General features: G+C 55.8%; 2 protein-coding genes across 7 annotated transcripts in view; one reads left to right on the top strand and one right to left on the bottom strand.

The window, feature by feature from the left end:
• The window catches only part of FBXO6 (F-box protein 6), an 8,945-nt gene extending 4,787 nt beyond the window's left edge, over positions 1 to 4,158 (top strand). For 3 of the 5 annotated variants that reach the window (XM_077763797.1, XM_077763799.1, XM_077763796.1), the window contains 3 exons: positions 82 to 177; positions 1,076 to 1,211; positions 2,797 to 4,158. In XM_077763797.1, coding sequence (XP_077619923.1) covers positions 82 to 177; positions 1,076 to 1,211; positions 2,797 to 3,081 — 517 coding nt within the window. In that variant the 3' untranslated portion in view covers positions 3,082 to 4,158. Of the gene's footprint in view, positions 1 to 81; positions 178 to 520; positions 1,212 to 1,455; positions 1,640 to 2,796 lie in introns of those variants that run through there. The other 2 variants (XM_077763800.1, XM_077763801.1) reach the window with 2 other exon arrangements.
• MAD2L2 (mitotic arrest deficient 2 like 2) overlaps positions 2,023 to 10,767 on the bottom strand; it is a 12,240-nt gene continuing 3,495 nt past the window's right edge. The window contains exons 2-9 of one of the 2 annotated variants that reach the window (XM_077763803.1): positions 7,276 to 7,327; positions 7,057 to 7,175; positions 5,542 to 5,613; positions 4,862 to 4,962; positions 3,681 to 3,775; positions 3,259 to 3,332; positions 2,623 to 2,715; positions 2,023 to 2,370 (exon numbers count right to left, since the gene is read on the bottom strand). In XM_077763803.1, coding sequence (XP_077619929.1) covers positions 2,329 to 2,370; positions 2,623 to 2,715; positions 3,259 to 3,332; positions 3,681 to 3,775; positions 4,862 to 4,962; positions 5,542 to 5,613; positions 7,057 to 7,175; positions 7,276 to 7,315 — 636 coding nt within the window. In that variant the 5' untranslated portion in view covers positions 7,316 to 7,327 and the 3' untranslated portion in view covers positions 2,023 to 2,328. Of the gene's footprint in view, positions 2,371 to 2,622; positions 2,716 to 3,258; positions 3,333 to 3,680; positions 3,776 to 4,861; positions 4,963 to 5,541; positions 5,614 to 7,056; positions 7,176 to 7,275; positions 7,535 to 10,767 lie in introns of those variants that run through there. The other variant, XM_077763802.1, reaches the window with a different exon arrangement.

The following is a 10,767-nucleotide window of genomic DNA, read 5'->3' as shown; positions in this document are numbered from 1 at the left end:
TGGGTTTCTCCCAGCCCAGCACCAGCCAGTGACCACAGCCCCGCCGCAGTCCGGGAATGTGCCTTTCCTTTTGTTCTACAGGATGTGCCTCAAGTCCCAGCTGGTGGACCTCAGGGCCGAGGGCTACTGGGAAGAGCTTCTGGACACATTCCGGCCTGACATCGTGGTTAAGGACTGGTGAGTGGGGCTCGGGCCACGCTCTGCCTCCTTCCCTCTTCTCTTCCTGAGAACACCTATAGGCAGTGCCCAGTGTGTGCCTGGCAGTGTCCTGGGGCGGGGGCTGCCCCCAGAGCTGGCCACGTGGCCCTGCCGCCCCTGCCTACGGACCCAGCACTTGTCCATTCCGCACCTCTGGGCCTTCCTGCCCCCCTGCATCAGCAAGGGCGAATTCTGGTTTTCAGACGGGGAGACTGAGGCCCACACATACACTGTCACCAAACAAGTACTGAAGCAGCAGAGACACCAGGACACCCCCTCCCCGGACTTTGCTCAGTGCCTCCCCTCCCCCGTCACCCCTCAGCTCTTTTCCAGGCTCCTGCTCAGTGCCCAGAGCTCTGCAAGGCTCTGGCTTGGCCCCCAGCAGCAGCGGCAGGACCCTAATTCCAGCCAGGCCCCAGGACTGCAACTCTAAAGGTCGTGGATGGGGTTGGGGGGGCGTGCAGAGCTGCAGAGGGGTGGACAGCGGGGCTGAGCAGAGACTGAGCTCCGTCCCAGCCCCCGTCACACAGGCCGCCCCTTGAACCTCCCACCACATCCCAGTCCGACCCACTATAACGTACAGGTGACACAGCTCCCACAGGCCAGGCTTTCATCTGTAGAGAGCCTTTTGCTGTGTTAAAGGGACATCCACAGAGGACACCCAAAAGGGTTGTCACTTTGCTCCACGGGGGTAAGTGTGGCCCAGCACAGAGAGACTGCTTACCCCAGGGGCACAGCAGGGCCCAGGGAGCAGAGAAACCAGTGGGCAGAGCAAGGAAATCCAACTCAGAGCTCCAGTTTGTGGGGCTGCTGCCTGCTCGCCTCCAGGGCCGCCTCTGTCTTGGGGTGCACAGTCCTGAGCCCCAGCCTCCCCCAGGTTCGCCGCCAGGGCAGACTGTGGCTGTACCTACTACATCCGAGTACAGCTGGTCTCAGCCGACTACATCGTCCTCGCCTCCTTCGAGCCCCCACCCGTGATCATCGACCAATGGAACGATGCCAAGTGGACGGAGGTGAGGCCTCACCCACTCGCCCCTCCCCACCTGCTTCTCTCGGGCCCACGACGCCCGAGGAACAAGGGGCAGCCTCAGGGCATGGAATGCCCCCAGCTCCCTTGCCTGGAGCCCCTGCCCTCCAGCCCCCGTGACTCTCCCCTGCAGCACCCGGCTCCTCCCTTCCCCGCTCCAGGGGAGTGGTCGCCCGATCTTGTCCTTTCCCCAGGCCTGGCAATCACTTCTGCCTCTCCCCACCCCCCAGGTCTCCTACACTTTCTCAGATTACCCTCCGGGCGTCCGCCACATCCTCTTCCAGCACGGGGGCAAAGACACCCAGTTCTGGGCAGGCTGGTATGGGCCCCGCGTCACCAACAGCAGCATCATTATTAGCCCGAAGATGACCGGGAGCCGGCCCCCTGCGCAGCTCAGCCCGAGACCACAGAGGGGTAGGAGAAGGCTGTCCGCCTGCCCTCCATCCCTCCCCCCAGAAGGCCCTTCTGACAGTCTCTCATTTGATAACTGTTCACCCGTCCTCTGTCTGGGCCACCCAACTGCCAAAGGTCCCCTCTGGCGGAGTCTGTAACGGGCAGTGAGGGCCCCTGCCCCTCCTGCCCCAGTTCATTCCAGCCCGGGGCAAACCCACCAGGCTGAGGGAACCCGCTGTCCTGTCCTCTGACGGTTCGTCACAATAAGTGTTTTCAGTAAAACCAGCGTGGGGTTGGGGCCAGGGGTCGGGGGCAGGGGCCCCTGGCACTTTGGCAGAGAAGCAGCCCCTACTCCCAGGTCAATTTGGCTGCTCCTGTCCCTCTCCAGTTAGTGACAGCCCAGCTCAGCCCTTGGGGCTCTTTATTGAAACAGCTCACAGCACAGTATTGGAGACAGACAGTGGTGGCCGGCCACACCCCAGGAGGCCAAGAAATCCAGGTCCCAGCATCCTTCCCTGCCCTCCCCGGGGAAAAGTCCTCCGTGAAGGCAACCAGACCTGAGCGGTGCCGGGCTGGAGAGTGGGTGGTCCATACACAGAGGCGATAAGAGCACTTGGGATCGAGGGGAGGGGGGCTCCCACAGCACCGCCCCAGGCTGGGGGCCCCCAGTGCCCCACGGTTGTCGCATCCATGATCGGAGCATCACACCCTCAGCTGCTTTTGTGAGCTCGTTCTTCCACGTAGAGCTGCATCTAGTGGACAGGAATAAACCACCGAGGTCAGGAGCTCAGCCAGGGCACGTCCTCAGGAGAGCCCACGAGCCCCGGGCAGACAGACCTCTGCCAACGGCGGGTCAGTGTGGCACAGCCACGGGTCACGGGAGAGGGAGCTTGGAGTCTTACGCCAGGCGTTCCCTGGTCATCTCGTCCTAGCCTCGGGATGGCCTTCAATTCAAGGCCTCCGCATACCCTCAGTGAAGTTTACCAGGTCGCCATGCAGCTCACCTTTAAGATGTCTGACGTCATCGTCTTTAGTGGTATCAAACGGGGGTCATGCATGTGGACGTCCTGCTCATCCGCCAGGATCCAGGGAAAGTCCTAGGGTGGAGACCAAGGGAAGCGGGTGGAAGGGGGCCGGACCGCGGCCTGTCCTCACTCTGCTCCCCACTCTCTCTCCAGAGCTGGGGTCCTCAGACTTCAGGGGACATCAGGATCACTAAGGAACGACCAGCAATGCAGATTCCCGGTTCCTCCACCCGAGAGGCCAAGCCCATAGATCCGAGCTGGGCTGGGAGCCCAGGTGATTTTACAAGCCCCCCACACCAAGTCCAAAACTGGTGGGTGAAGACCGCCCCTCCCCGCCCCCCACCCCGCTGTCCTCTCTTGAGAACCACCTCGGAGCTGGCAGCCCCGGGACACGGCTCCATCCTCCTCCCAGCACGGAGTGCCCAGGCGGGGTCATGAGAAGCACGTGGCCACACAGTTCACACAACAAAGACCTGCTGTGTGCTAGGCACTGCCGTAAACAAGGTTAAGAGTGAGCTGTCAGCAACACCTCTACCTGCTCAGAACTGTGGCATCTTGCTTTCAAAGCCTCCCAGCCCTCTCCCTGCGCCCCCTCCCAGACGGGTTTCATCTCACCTTGATGACCTGAATCTTCTCCATGTTGCGGGTGGCCGCTTCTCTCGTGTGCACTAAGACCGTGAAGGTGCAGCCTAAAGAAGCAAGGGTCTGGTCAAGGCTGGGCCACTGCACGCCTGCCACTGGATAGAGCCTCTTCCCTGCTCCTAGGCTGGCTCAGCAGCCCCCCCAGGGGAGAAGAGTGTAAACCAACTGCTAAGACAAGATGCAGTCCATAGGAAGACTGAACCCTGGTGGAGTCAATCAGGGTAGCTTCCTGGAGGAGGTGGACTTTCAGAGAGGTTCTAAAACGCCAAGGAAGAACCTCTTCCTTGATACAGCTTTCTCGTGGCTTGATACAGCACAGTAGGGACCTGAGACTGCAGACCAAGCCCAGGTAGCCACGGAAACGCCCCAGGATAATGGGGTGGGGGTGAGCACACCTGGGGGATTGTGGTCCAAGACAGCATCACACACGCTAATCTTCAGGATGAAGGCTCGGAGCAGCTGTTCTACGTGAGACAACAGGGAATCTGAACTGGAAGGAGAAAAGGATGGTATCCCATCACACTGCTGGCCCTTCCCACCAGCAGGCAAGCAACCGTGGAAACAGACCTGGGGGTCCAGGGCCCTTCTGAACATGTTGACTTCGGAGGGCTTGGCTACCTATCCTACCAACACAGTTATCTGGAGAGTTTAAAACCAATGCTGAATGGGGCACCTGGGTGGCTCGGTTAAGCATCTGACTTCAGCTCAGGTCAGACTTAGGCTCAGGTCATGATCTCACAGTTTGTGAGTTCGAGCTCTGCGCCGACTGTGCGGAGCCTGCTTGGGATTCTCTCTCCCTCTCTCTCTGCCCCGCCACCACTTGCACTCTCTCTGTCTCAAAATAATAAATAAATAAACTTAAAAAAAAATCAATGCCGAGTCCTGTGCTAAGTCCCATCCCAAACTAAGTCCAAATGGGGCACAGTGAACCCCCATAGGCAGTTCCAATGTGCAGCCAGGTCTAAGAACAAAGACACAGCCCTTTCCCTTCCAGGACGCCAAACCAGGAAGGGAAAGGGCTTGCCCAAGGCTACACAGCAAGTGGAAACAGATAACAGTGCCCTGACCTCACCATGGAACACCAGCAGCTGACCACCCAACACGCTTGCCCAAGGTCAACTTCTGGTTGACCGTGGACTAGATGCTTGACTAGGAAGTCAGAAAACTGGGTCCATGTCCCGGTTCTGCCACCATTTGGGTGACCCTGAGTAGTTCATGTCATCTCTCTGGTCCTTGGTCTATAAAAGGAGGTTGGGACTAGCCATTCAGCACTGCTATGGTTTTCCACGTGTGGACCTCACAGAGGTTACACGAAGACCACTGGGCGGCCAGCCGTGTTAGGATGGCATTCCTTGCCATTCTCCTCTTTACCGAGCTTCCTTGTGGAAGTGGACTTTCAAAGGGGCTCTAAAAGGCAGGAAGAGAGAGCAGTGGCTTGGTGCAGCCAAGTAGGGACCTGAGAACACAGACCCAGCTGAGGAAATCAGGGGCTGCCCTAAAGGGCTGAGTATGGGGCGGCTATTTCTAGAGACCCATACCAGCCAGCCAGCTAGTAGTCTGCGGAGAAGCAGCTTACCTGATGGACAGCAGTGGAGGTTGGGTGATTTCAAAGACGAATTTCTCCACTGGGCGGTGCTCTTTGTCCAAAATCACCACCACCACTTTCTCCACATCATTCTGCAAGGACAGGAATCCTCTGCTGCAGACCCAGGTGCCCTCCCCCCACCCAGCACCACCACCTCCCTGCCCAAGGAAGGATAGGAAGGGCACACTCACAGCCCTTCTCAGCTTCTAGGCTGAGGGTCCCTGAGAGCCCGGGAGGAGGTCTGAGAACTTCAAGTAGGCACCGCCTGACATGAGTGGTACAGACTGAGAGGGGAGAGAGTGCTTGGGCCCCATGGGGGTCACCAGGACATCTCAGAGAGCGGGACAAGGTAGACGGAGGAAGCCCTCTGGGGGGCAAGCCCAGACAGAGGTTGGGGGGGCAGAGAGAGGAACAGATGTGAGAAGAACCCAGAACCCTCTGGGGCAGGCCCCACTCGGCCAACTCCACGAAATGGGGCTCCGGGGCCCAGCACACCCTGAATGTGGCCCCGAGGTCTATCCTTGGGTGGGGGTGGTCTCCAGGGTGCAAGACACAAGCTTTTGGGAATAGAGTCATAGGGACCCCCCTACACAGTCCCAGCATCACCTCGTCCTGGAGCACTGGAGGAGCAGGTTGGGAGTGAAGTAGGCTGGGGAACCTGGCACCCTCACCTTCTCCAGGAGTGGCTTGACACAGTGCAGGGTGTCCTGGATATACTGGTTCAGCTCCGGGTGGCAGGACATCTGCACACAAGCCCATGATGGCTGGTGAGGCCCGAAGCACCACAGGAAAACCACCCAACACCCCTACCTCCAGGAGCCCAGGGAGAGAGGCCAGCAGTTCCCTAGTGCTCCCTACCCAGGAGACCGACTTCCCATCATGGGGCTGAGAACTGCAAGTTATCCCCCCGGAAGGTAGAAGATAAGAATTCAGTCTCGCGGCACCTGGCTGGCTCAGTCGGTTAAGCATCCGACTTCAGCTCAAGTCATGATCTCACAGTTCGTGGGTTCGATCCCCACATCGGGTTCTGTGCTGACAGCTCAGAGCCTGGAGCCTGCTTCAGATTCTGTGTCTCCCTCTCTCTCTGACCCTCCCCTGCTCACACTGCCTCTCTCGCTCTCAAAAATAAATAAATTAAAAAAAAATTCAGTCTCAACGTTAGCGCTTAATATAGCATTGTGGGTTTCTTTTTTTTAAAAATTTTTTTTAATGTTTTTATTTATTTCTAGGAGAGAGAGAGAGAGGGGAGGGTCAGAGAGAGAGGGAGACACAGACTCTGAAACAGGCTCCAGGCTCTGAGCTGGCCGTCAGCACAGAGCCCGACGCGGGGCTCGAACCCACGAACCGTGAGATCATGACCCAAGCGAAAGTTGGACGCTCAACCGACTAAGTCACCCAGGCGCCCCGGCATTGGGGGTTTCTAACGTGAGGTCTGTGGGCTCCTCCAGAGGCAGAGAAGTCCCTAAATTGTGTGTGTATTTGGGCATCCAGGCATTTTCCCCAGAGAAGGGATCCAAAAATTTAATCAATTTTCAAAAATTGAGAATCTGGGACTAAGAGCTATGTGGTCTCAGGTAAATCACTTAACTTCTCTGAGCTTTAATTACTTCATCTGCGGAAGATCTCATAAAGGAAAAGTGATGAGTAGTGAGAATCCCGTACTACACAGTGGGTGCATAGTAAGTGCCTTCTTTTTTCCTTTTCCCCGTATATCCTTCAAGCTTCCACCACCTTCCAGTATTGGGTCATTCATTTATTCTAATATTTACTGAGTGCCTTCTAAGAGGCCAGCCCTTCTAGAAACTGGGGACAGGGTAGCCTTTGTTTACCGCGTTGTCTACCTTTTAACCTAAAACAACCCATACAATGAGGGCAGAGAGCAGGGGTTCCTGAGGTTTACAGGAATCACCTCCCCAAACCAACCACTCACGAATCTCAGGGCTCTTTAAAATACAACCATGCCCCAGGGGCAACTCTAACCCAGGGGTCTGGTCCCTAACTTGAGGCAATGGGAACTCCCAGTTCAGAGGGACGGAAAGAAAAGTCTCTGCAGTTGTGGCTGGGAACTGAAAGGCAAGGCCAGGCCGCTGGGGAGTGAGGGGGCTCAGCCTGAAAGCGGAGGAGAGTTCAAACATCCACCCTCTATCCACCTCGAGGCTCAGGGGTGACCAGAGGTGGGGGCTCACCTGGACAGGCACGTTGTACTTCTTACGCTTCTGGAAGATGCCCACCGGGTAGACCTCGCGCACGTAGAGGATGAGGTGCACGGCCACCTCCAGGAACTCACAGAGCACGTCGGCCACCACTGCGCGGGGGCTGAAGCCGGTGAGCTCGGGAAGCCCGCCGGCCCAGGCCCTCCCTCGCCCCCACCCCCCACCCCGGGTCCGCAGGTCCAGCCTCCCTACCTTGACCAAAGTTGAGGTCCTGTCGCGTGAGTGTGGTCATCCTCACCGCCACCTAGGGGGTGGGGCAGGAGTGGGGGCTGGTTCTAACGGACCGGGCAGCCGCAGGGTGCGCTCGCCTCCACCGCCCCTCCCCTCCGTCTGGAGGGAATCGAGGCAGGACGTCCCCCCTCACACAGAATCAGGGCAGCTAGAAGGGACCTCCCACGCTGGCGTCATAGCTCGGGGACATTAGCTGCGCCCCGATCAGCCTCGGTCTACTGGNTCCCTCTCGGGATCCCAAGGCGGGAGAAGCGGAGACTGCGCGGTACCGCCTCCCTTTGGCTTGGGGTGGGCGCGAAAAAAGACACCTTTGCTCTCCACACCAGATCGCCACGTATTTTGCTCCCCAGGGCATTTGTCTCGCTTTGGGAAGCGTTGGGAGGGAGCGGATGGGTGTTGCTGGTGAGGACCAGGTGGAGGGTACAGCTGGGGACTCGAGACAGCGACATCTACTGCCAACTGCCGAGTCACCATCCCCGGACCTCTGCTGCCCAACCGAAAGCGAATCCGCCGGCTCCGGGGGCGGGGACAGAGGAAAACTGGTTGCACCAGGGACGCCCTCACCCAGAAACTAAATGCAGCCTGGGTTTACCTCCCAAGAAAATAACCCCCCCCTGGGCCCAAGCATCATAGTGGTAGCTGCCCTTTATAGGGATCCAGCCATGTGCCAGACACCGGGCTAAGTGTGCGCGTGGATTATCCCACTAAATCCTCAAGACAATTCCGTAGGACAGTTACTATGATTGTTCCCATTTTACAGACGAGCCAAACGAGGTTCAGAAAGGTGAAGTAACCTTCCTGAATCACACATCTATTGAGGGAGGGGACTTGGGTTGTATTCCCCCACTACATTGTACAGTTCTGGAATCTCCCAGAGACATGGACTCTGGAAGGGCTAAGCGGCCCCCCGGGAGATAATAATATTAATATTAAAATAATCACTAACATGGACTGAACACTTACTCTCTGTCAAGCACTGATTTCTTTAATTCCCTCAGTTCCCTCACTAACCCTAGGAGCTAAGCACCCATTATTTCCAGCCCCACTTTCCAGGTGGCAAACAGGCTCAGATGTTTCCTGATTTGCCCAAATCACACAATTGGAATACAAACCCAGTTCTGGCTTCTAATCTGGCTCCAGGGCTTTGACTTATTTTCAGCCCCTTTCTTTTACAGATGGGAAAACTAGAGTCAGAGACTTTGCAGTAGAGGTATAGGCAACAAATCAGGACCAGAAGCCTGGGGACCTTGACTCTGACCTCTAGGGACACAAGAGCTTGTTAGGAGTCACACCCACCTGTGAGTACACAGATCTAGCCAGGAATGATTATCAATTACAAGTCAGTATTGGAGACCCACACCCTTTTTCACTCCAGACGCCTTCAAACCTGCATTTGCCCACTTCTGATCGGGCAGGGACAAGGAAGAGAATAAGTAACTTGGCTCATTAAGCCAGGAATACCAGCAAAGCATTTCTCAAAGCAATCCTTGGAAATTTGCATCAGAATCCCTGGGGAGCCCATTAAGCTCCTGGAACCCAGGCCTCTCTGACCTACTGAACCAGTCTGAGTGCAAAGCAGCGTATGGGCCCTTTAACAAGCTCCCCAGAGACCCTGATGCCCAAAAAGGTATAGGAATTGCCGCAGTAGTTTGGGCTGCTCCCAAAGAAAGTCTGCATTTCATACCATTTCCACGCTTAACCCAAAGGGATAGACCGTATATTTCAGGAATTGGTGCACCTCGTGGCACATCTGGGGCATAGCAGCCCTTCTCAAGACTTGGCGACCCTGCCCATATCATGCCATGTAGGAGAGGACCTTTGCCACACAGAGCCAGTTAAGCAGCTCACTGGCTCGTAAACAGTGTCCTCTGGTTCCTTGAGATTTAATCATTATGGATACTTTGGCCCTGGAGAAAGTGAGAGTCCTTTGCCCCTCTCTGGAGGTTGTTTAGGCAGCTTGTTCATTGGCGACAAGGAAGTGGCAGTCTTGAGGGCGGGGGGCAATTTCTTGTAAAGGGTTTCTTGGGATTGGATCCTGGGCGGGGAAACTCAGAGTCAAACTACTCCTGTGGGGTGGCCTCCAGGGTACAATGTGAGTGACCTGAAGACTCATGCCAGGTCCCCCGCCTCAGCCCCCTGCCCTGAGAAGACACAGCACAAGACACAGAGCTAAGGAACTTCAGAGAGACCTTGGCACACATACAACCCAACACTTGACATTTTTCAAATGCAGGAAGTGAAGTCCCAAGAGCCTTTGACACCGCGGTACCTGCCTTGTCAACTAGAAACCAATGGACTAAACGCCTACATTTTGGGCTTTGGATTCTGAGTCAGCCACAAGCAGAGGAATACAGACTGGGAGACAGATGAGGAGGGATTCAAACTGATTTGACCCCTCACCCCAAAAAGGCCTCTGTCTCCTCGTTTTCGAAATGAACAGGCTGGACAGATGTCCCCTAAACCTCTGATGGCCTTGGTTTCCACAGGGGCCAAGAAGCTGGAGAGGGGGCAGGGGGCTCTGCGGGAGCTCTACGAAGACTCATCCGTCATTTGTATCCATAGGGCTCTGCGGCATCTGGGTTTCTAGATCTTGAGCCCATCAGCTTGATGGATAGTGTTGGGACCAAGATTACATTACGGGGTTAATTTATTACATTTTTGAACACCCGTTTGCTGGGAGACTGTTTTTCCAAGTTATTTGCATATCTTTCACCATAACGACAATATGTAGGAGGGCATCTGGGAGGAAAGGATGGATGTTTAAGAGGAGAGAGAGCTGATGTGAGAACTGGAGCAGGTCCCTGAGGGCCTGCAATGAGGACAGAAAGAAAATCACTCCCAAGAGACATTTAAATTGAAACTAAGGGAAAGAAAGATGTAAGAAAGTCTTACAAAGACCAGGGCTTGTGTGGGCAAAGGAGGATTCCTGGAGTCCACTGAACAAGCACAGGAGCGAACAGGTAAGACAATAGGCAATGAAGTGTCCAGATCCCTCAGGTGCTGCCAAGGTCCCCCCCCCATAGCCACCAGGATGGTCACATGACAGATCATTCATCCCATCCCTGCCTAAGAGTCCTAAGACACCGAACGGGTTGGGGGGGGGGGGCATAGAGAGTAAGCCACATACAGCCTGGTAACAGACCCACTGGCACCAGGATGCTCAAGGATGCAGCCACTCGGACCACTTTCTGAGCAGAGACTCAGCCTTGTTCATTTTTTGGTCCAGCCCTTCACCCAGTGCCTGGCCCTACCCGGGTTCTCAATGAGTGCAAGTAAATGAATTAATGAAAGAAAGAAGAGATGAAATGATGGCGGCCAGTGGCTCACTGCCATTTGCTTGACTTGAATCCTACTTATTCTGAATGAGAACAAAGACGTCTGATTTTAGTGCTTGAGCTACAGGTGGTGGTGTGCAAAGAGCTGCTTTCACAACTAAAGCAAGAGCCGGGGAAT

The sequence above is a fragment of the Crocuta crocuta genome, unplaced genomic scaffold (genome assembly GCF_008692635.1).
Source record: "Crocuta crocuta isolate KB4526 unplaced genomic scaffold, BGI_CrCroc_1.0 scaffold13, whole genome shotgun sequence".
Lineage (NCBI taxonomy): Eukaryota > Metazoa > Chordata > Mammalia > Carnivora > Hyaenidae > Crocuta > Crocuta crocuta.
Note: the sequence above shows the minus strand (reverse complement) of the source record. Positions and strands in the feature narration are given on the sequence as shown.